Source organism: Prionailurus bengalensis, chromosome B2, assembly GCF_016509475.1.
Source record: "Prionailurus bengalensis isolate Pbe53 chromosome B2, Fcat_Pben_1.1_paternal_pri, whole genome shotgun sequence".
In the NCBI taxonomy this organism is placed as follows: domain Eukaryota; kingdom Metazoa; phylum Chordata; class Mammalia; order Carnivora; family Felidae; genus Prionailurus; species Prionailurus bengalensis.
The window spans coordinates 39,360,272-39,367,906 of NC_057349.1; the positions used below are offsets into that span (position 1 = coordinate 39,360,272).

The 7,635-nt window shown below is 60.7% G+C and overlaps 1 protein-coding gene across 11 annotated transcripts in view; it reads left to right on the plus strand.

Annotated features, from left to right (window-relative positions):
• FOXP4 (forkhead box P4) overlaps positions 1-6,597 on the plus strand; it is a 51,366-nt gene extending 44,769 nt beyond the window's left edge. For 4 of the 11 annotated variants that reach the window (XM_043591356.1, XM_043591360.1, XM_043591358.1 and 1 more), the window contains exons 14-19: positions 1,193-1,243; positions 1,880-2,001; positions 2,860-2,910; positions 3,507-3,573; positions 4,067-4,236; positions 4,698-6,597. In XM_043591356.1, coding sequence (XP_043447291.1) covers positions 1,193-1,243; positions 1,880-2,001; positions 2,860-2,910; positions 3,507-3,573; positions 4,067-4,236; positions 4,698-4,845 — 609 coding nt within the window. In that variant the 3' untranslated portion in view covers positions 4,846-6,597. The remainder of the gene's footprint in view (positions 1-1,192; positions 1,244-1,879; positions 2,002-2,859; positions 2,911-3,506; positions 3,574-4,066; positions 4,237-4,697) is intronic. The other 7 variants (XM_043591363.1, XM_043591366.1, XM_043591367.1 and 4 more) reach the window with 4 other exon arrangements.
• Positions 6,598-7,635: the final 1,038 nt, after the last annotated feature.

Here is a 7,635-nt window from a genome sequence, read left to right on the forward strand (position 1 = left end):
CAGGTCTTCACCTCCACCCCCCTCACCTAGTGTAGGTCCCAGTGCGACACCAGGAGCTGGGGGAGCAGTTGACCTTCCTAGTTAGTGCCCTGCTGCTGTTTCTGCCACTTAGGGCACTACCTGTGCCCTCCCTACCTGTGGCACAGTAGAATCTGTCCCTGCTCGAGGTCCACTTTCACCCTCAGGATTTTTGCAGCCAGGCTTCATCCCTGTTCCTCAGGAAACATACCCTGTCTACACCCAACTGTTCCCCTTCCACTTTCCACCCATTCGTCTGCCCCTTGAGGCCCCGCCTCTTCCCAACTGTATCTCGTCCCCTCCTCCCTCTTCACCCTTTCTGGCCCACACCCTGAGTTGCTGTCCACTTCAGACCAGGGCAGAAGGGTCGGGCACCAGCGTGGGCCAGGCCAGCTGCCGTTCATCCGGGGACAGAGCTGCCATCTGCCAAGCCAGTGGTCCTCACCAGCCCGCCCCCTGTGTCCATTCCCTCTCAGGGCCCGTGTTGTGGGCCCGTCCTTTTGTTTACGCAGCCCCCCGCCAGACCCCTTAAATTGCCGTTAATGTTTCAGCGTAACGAATTAGTCTCTCATCACGAATCAGGCTTCGAAATGAGGGAAAAAAGCCCCGGTGAGGCCATCCTCGGAAATTGGGGTCATTCTCATTTGCAAAGCGGAGGATCGGAGCCCCGTAATGCGGGCAAATTTATTCCGAGGCAGGAGCCCCGGCGTGATTAGGCCCTTTGTAATTATCGCTCCAAGAGATTCCACTCCAGCCGCCCGCCTCCCTCGTGGATTAGCAAGCGAGTCGGAAAAATACACAGGATTTAATTAGAGGCAAATTAAAATTGGTAATGAAATCGGGCCAGTTGCAAGTGGCAAGAGTTGGAAGGGAGAGAGGGAGAGGGGATCTCCAGGGGCATGGGCTGCCCGCCCTGCCGGCTTTCTTCCCCGTTTAGAAATGTAAAGAGGAGACAAGGATGGGGACAAGGCGGGGGAAGCAGAGGGAGGACAGGTAACAGGGACAGGGATGGCTGGGGGTGGGGGGGCGAAGCCGAGAGAGGAGAGCACAGAGACGGGACTGAGGGCCATGCGGGGAGTGGGTGGGCTAGGGCCCATGTCTAGCCCCCCCCCCCCCACCCCGGGGGAAATTGGGCCAAGCACCCCCGCCCTCACCCAAGTGTCCTACAATTCAGATGGCCTCAATTCCTGAAGTTACCCTGCCAGGAGGAGGTGGGAGCGACAAGGTGACTTTTCCTCTTTTCTCTCTCCTCTTCCTGCCTCCCAGCTACTAAACCCGTGCTCTCCTTTCTCCCCGTGTATTTCAACAAGTATGCATTAGGCCTGCTGTTTACCTCATGCTCTTAATAAGCTGTCTGTTCTCAAAGTCATGGTTCCCACACTCCTAGAGATTGAGGAAGGTTGCAGCGAGGGTTCCTGATTTATGTCCAGAACTTCTAAAGCCTAGTGGAAATTCTGCATGCACCTGAGATAACAGGTCACTGATGTGCCAGGGCCCGAGTGTGATCTCCTGGTGATCAGGAGCCCCAAGTAACAGCTACGTGTGTCTGATCAATGCTGCCGGGAAAACAAATTATTACTACCTAGATAGCATTTAGTTGGTAGACAGGGTTTTCCAAAAGATGGCAGGGAGAAGGGAGCAGATCGTAAAATGGATTGTGGGCTCTGAGGACCCTGGCAGTCCCTGGGTCAAGGGCGGGAGAGAGGCCTGCCTTCGCCCCTGGCTGGGACTCCTCCCTGGGGCAGCCTGCTTGTCCTTGGGCCAGGGGAGGTGGGACAAGGTGGGACAGGGACTTTGCTGTGTGTGCTTGCCTGAGTGGGGAAGGGGCCTCTGAGCACCCGCCCTGTCTCCGCACCCCCAGAATGCTGTGCGGCACAACCTCAGCCTGCACAAGTGCTTCGTGCGCGTGGAGAACGTCAAGGGCGCCGTGTGGACCGTGGATGAGCGCGAGTATCAGAAACGGAGGCCGCCAAAGATGACGGGGTATGTTGGCCCAGCCCCAAGCAGAGGCATCTGCCTGGGGCGTGGACCGGGTCACCCCCCATTTTTCTCCAGGACACCCATGTGAACCCGGTCCTTCCCACTTTGGGGGTGGGGAGCCTAGAATCTGGAAGTGACAGGTGATCAGAAAGAGGACATGTATGTCTTATTCTGTCCCTATTTCTGGCTGAGGGGAAGGAGCCTAGGGGGACCTGGAACCAGAGACAGAGACCCAAAGTAGCCATGTCTGGAGCTGGGACATGGGGAGATGCCAGCTAGGTGGCCATTGGTGAGGGGGCTGCCAGCCTCAGAGTCGTACTCCCCTATCTCATCACAGGATCAGCTGACCTCTGAGGACCCCAGGCCCCACCTCCGTGTTTTATAGGGAGAGGAGACCGAGAGAGGGCAAGGGGCTGGGGGAAGGTCACACCGTACTGCAGATTCACAGCAGAGCTGGGTCTCCGAACTCCCACCTTTGCGTTCGCTCTAGCATGCAGCATTTTCATTGGAAACTGAGGAACCTGGGGGCGCGTCGAAACCTCCCCTTGGCTTCCGTTCCAACACCCAGTGGCCTTTCCACCCCAGATGTCCCTCACGCGGGCCACCCTTTGCCCGTGCTTCTTGGGCCAGAGGCCTGTTGGGAGGGGGAGAGAAGTGAGGCAAGTAGGTGGATATCTATTTGTGTGAATGCCTTTTGCCCTCGAAGATCTTTCTCCTGGGAAAAGAGCCTCTCCACCCCACTCAGCTGTGGGGGCTGGGCAGGGTTGGGGCCTGGAAAAGGGAAGGAGAGCCATCCCCTTCTGAGTGCCCCCCTCCAAACTTGGGGGGATTATTTTTACGTCTCTTTACCCACTTGGTCAGAAGACCTGGATTCAGATGCACCTCTGCGTCTCACTGGCTGGGTGAGCTTGGGTCAGTTCCTTAACCTCCCTTAGATGCTCTGTAAATGGGGGGTAGGGGATTAATTGCTATGGAAGAGGGACAGCCTTGAGCCATGGTTTTTCCTGACCCAACTCCTGAACCCCTTCCTGGGCAGACAAGCCTTTGGCGTGGAGCACCTGGGGACAGGCCAAGCCAAGCCCCTGGGTTATTAGATGTCCCACGATTCCGTATGGCAAGATAGCGTGGATATTACAGACTGGGGAGGTCAGGGCTCTAGCTTGGGTCCGCCAAGCACTGGGAAATGGAGACAGCAGAGAAGAACTGCTGGGGTGGCATGATGTGAAGACAGGCATCGGGAGGGACCCCCGTTCCCACTTGCCAGCTCTGAGACACTGCCCAGGTTCCAGAGCCCCGGGCCCGGGAAGGGGGCTGTCAGCGTGTGACGCGCCATGCCGGGTCAGCTTGAGGGTTGAGGGCGATGGAGCCCACCCAGGGCTCGGCAGACGCTGCTGACCGTGCCGTAGCCTCCTAGCATCAGGAATGGAATATCGCCGAGCACAAGGCAGGACCTAGTCAGGGTCAAGGCCTGAAGGAACGAACGGAGCACTGCCTTCTCTGTCTTCCAGGAGCCCCACCCTGGTGAAGAACATGATCTCGGGCCTCAGTTACGGAGCACTTAACGCCAGCTACCAGGTGAGTGCGCCCTGACGGGAGCCCTTTTCCCTCTTGCCCCCTTGCTGTCCTGCCCACACACACTGCCCTTCGTCCACTCTCCCCTGCAGAGCTCCGATCTGGCTTGGGAGGGGGAAGACCACTCCGAGGGGCCCAAACCCCAGCCCTCTGCCCCACCCCAACTCGGGGCACCAAAGCAGGGAGGGAGGTTGGCATAATCAGCCGTGTCCCCTTCTCTGGCTAGTCAGGCTCGGGGCTCTCTGCCTCCTGGGAAGGGATAGGTCAGGCTCACGTTCCCAGGTTCCCAGGAATGTTGTGAGGCAGTGGGTCAGGGTCACAGTCTGGCCTTGGGAGGGGAGGGGTGATGTGTGGGAAAGGCCGAGCCTGGACTGGGGACTTGCCAAGATAGATCTGCCAGCACAGGACGGACGCCCTGGAGGCTTTCTAGGGACACGGAAGGGACAGCACCTGCCTGGATAGGGCTGGCTGATGGGGTCAACCCTGTGCCCTCCAGGCCGCCCTGGCCGAGAGCAGCTTCCCCCTCCTCAACAGCCCTGGCATGCTGAACCCGGGCTCCGCCAGCAGCCTCCTTCCACTCAGCCACGACGACGTGGGCACCTCCGTGGAGCCGCTGCCCAGCAATGGTAGCAGCAGCCCCCCTCGCCTCTCCCCACCCCAGTACAGGTGAGCACACAGCACAGATCCCCCACCCCCGGGGCCCCTCAGACACCACTGCAGGTGGGGTCTATCTTCTTACACCCCCCCCCCACACACCTGTCTTCCCAGATGAGTGACTTCTCTTTCTCCCTTCCCATGGTGCCTCTCCTCCCCTCTCCCTTCTCATTCTCCTCTCTCCGCTTCCTTTTTACTTCCCTCCTTCCTGCTTTCTTCCTCCTCTCCCCCTGTTCTCTGTCTTCTCCCCAATCAGAGGCAACCGCTGCCCAGCCCAACATCCCCCTTCCTGGGAGGAGAGCTCTGGGGGAGATCAGACCTAAGACGTCAGGCGCCAGTGGCTCAGGGATGATGCAGTCCTAGGGGAGTGAGCTGCGGGCACCCCACTGCACCCCCAAATTCTGGGTGTTTGTGGAGGCCGGGGAACAGCCCCTCCCCCCCCCCGGGTGCCCACACGATGCCTTCTGTCACAGCCACCAGGTGCAGGTGAAAGAGGAGCCGGCCGAGGCAGAGGAAGACCGGCGGCCAGGCCCCGCCCTGGGCCCCCCCAACCCCAGCACCGCGGGGCCTCCAGAAGACAGGGACCTGGAGGAGGAGCTGCCAGGAGAGGAACTGTCCTAAGGGCCTCTAGGGGCAGGCAGGGCAGGGGTGAGACCCCTCCCTCCGGAACCCAGGCCCCACCTACCCCCACTCCTCAGCCCCGCCCAAACCTCAAGGCACTTCCAGGACTCAGATGGGGGGGTGGGGGAGGCTGGGCCAGCAACTCCCAACGTGACCTGACTGACAGACGCTCGGGGGGCAGCGACAGTCCTGCCCCCGAGGGGACACCGAACCCCTGGTCTGGGACCGGCAGAGGAATCGGAGGGCCCAGACCCTTCCTCAGACCCTCCCCTACATCTGAATACAGCCTCCCCCCAACCACCAGCAGCAGGGCCCTCCTCCCCCACCAGCTCTCCCCTACAGGGCCCCTCAGCGCCATGGAGACCCGCAGGCGGGGCTAAGCCACCCCTCTCAAACCCAGGGCCCCTCGCACCTGGCTCTGGCAGTGTTTTCTGGCCAGAGCCCCCCCCCCCCTTTTCCTAATTTGTGCCCCCTTTCACCTTCTTTTCCGTACTGTGAAGAAATCTCCCCAGCCCCCACCTCCTCCCCCTGCCCCGGCCTGGGCCCAGGGGGGAGCTGACGTTCCAGACCATCCCCAGAAGAAACGGGCCCCCTGAGCTGTGCCCACTCAAGAGCCACAGCTGGGGTGTTGCTGCCCTGCGGGGTCTGTGAGAGCAAGGCTGCCTCGCTCCCGGACAGGAACCCAGGCCGAACTGGGCCTCCACCCCATTCACTGGGTGCCCCTCGGCTGCCCCCCACACACCAGGGAGCAGAGGAAGAGGCCCAGTGCTGGCTTCCTCGCAGAGGTCTGTGCAGGGTGGGCCGATGGAGGGGGAGCCGCGAGGCCCTCGAGGCTGAAGCTGCCAGTGCCACCCAGGAAGCATCCTGCCTCTGTCACGGGAGAGGCCAGGCCGAGACCAGGCTTGAGGGGCAGGTGACTGCCGTGACCCAACAGGTCACCCCCAGCCTACAGGTCCCCTCATGGTAGTCCTCCCTCACCCCTCCTCAGCCCCCCTCCCCACCCCCAGTTAAACCGATGACCAAAGACCTTTCTTATGCCGGAAGCAAAAACCAAAACTTTTTGTTGGCTTTTTCCTTTGTGGCCTCCCACCCCCACCCCCACCCTCTTTGCTCCCCGCCCCTAGCCCCAGGCTGGAAGCCCTCCCTCCACTTAAGTTATTGTTTTAAACCAAAGTTTACAGTGTCTGTTGGTGGCCCAGACCCTCTCTCCACCCTTCCTCCACCCCACCCTGAGGACCCTGGGACTCAGTAGAGGCTGGGGGCCCTGCTCACCCCCACTTCTGCTCTTGGCCAGCCAGGAGGAAGGTCCGAGGGCAGAGGGAAGGAGGTGTGCTGCCCTCAGCATCCCGAGGGGCTCTCCTCTCCTCGGGCAGTGGGCCTTGAGCCCCAGTCCCAACCCTGGGCTGCTTCCTGGGGGCTCTACAGACCCCTCGCTAGGACCAAGTCCCCCATCACACTGGGAGTGTGGATTCCAGCAAAGGAGCTGGAAAAGAAGTGAGACTCCACAGACCCCCTATGGGGGACCCCGACTTAGGCCATGGACTGGGTGTGTTGGATGCTCGTGATACCCCAGGCCAGGCCCCTTTGCTGAGAAGACCTCCTTGGACTATTTCCCAAGAACCCCCCACATACACCCCTTCACAAGCCACCCCTCCTGAGAGGCAGGGGGCCCTCCGCCCCCTCCCCTATGTACTCCCCACCTGTGTTCTGTTTGACCAGCACAGAAATATTAAACGTCCTCTATTCACCGGGCCCTGTGTGTGTCACCAGGGTGAGGGGGGAAAGGCACTGAAGTGGAAAGATTGCTCCAGGGGAAGGAGGCCCTGTGGACAGCGGGGGCTCCTTAGGGGTGCTTTCTGGAAGTGCATGAGCAGACCAGGACATGGGGGGGGGGGGATGCGGTGGGGGGGGGGCGGGGAACCTGTCAGCAGCTCCCACCTGCCTCTTCCACTGTCACCCTGGTGGTGTTTGTTCTCTGGTATTTTCTTTCAAACCAGGTCTCTCCATTTTTTCTCCCAAAGTCACTGTTCCTTCCTGCCCACCCCCACCCCTTCCTTCAAGGGTAGGTTCAGCAGGGAGATTTCTTCCGGGGATGGAGACGATCCTTGCTGCAGGACCACCACCCCTGGAGACCTGTGCTTGCAGGCTCAGGTGCCCTTCTGGGCCCATCACTCGGCCTCCATGGGGGCCTGGATAGGGGCTGGGTGTGCACATGCATGGGGGGGGGGTGGCTGTTAGTGGGTGCAGGCCTGCCGCTGTGTGTCCTGTCCGTGTCGTAGTGCTGGTTGGCTCTGCTAGGAAAGGGGGTTAGCCTGACCCACAGGCAGGGGTGCCCTCGATGGTTAGAGGAGGGAGGGAAGGAAATCGAAGCTGTGAACCCGAACGTGTGTCCTGACACCTCCCTCGGCCTTCCATCCCGCAGCACTTCCTGGTCCTTCCCCAACGGGGGACCCCCTCTGGCCTTCTCAGTGCCCAGCACCCACCGGGGTCCTCTACCAGTTCCCTTCTTCCAGCACCTCGAGCACCTTCCAAACACTTCCTTCTTGAGGGCAAGGCCCCCAGACCTCTGTCCTGGGGCAGGAGCCCCCAGAATGTGTGTACCTGGGCGGGGCGGGGGGGCGGGCGCCGGGAGGTAGAGGAGTAGGTGTGGAGAAAGCAACCCTGTTGGAATCTGTTGCCCTTGCCACCAAACTGCTGGAACTTTCCAAAAACAAAGCTGGGGGTGGGGGAGCAAGTGGGGCGGGAAAGGATACAGGATCTGGAAATGGGAGTCTTCACTGACTTCTCTGT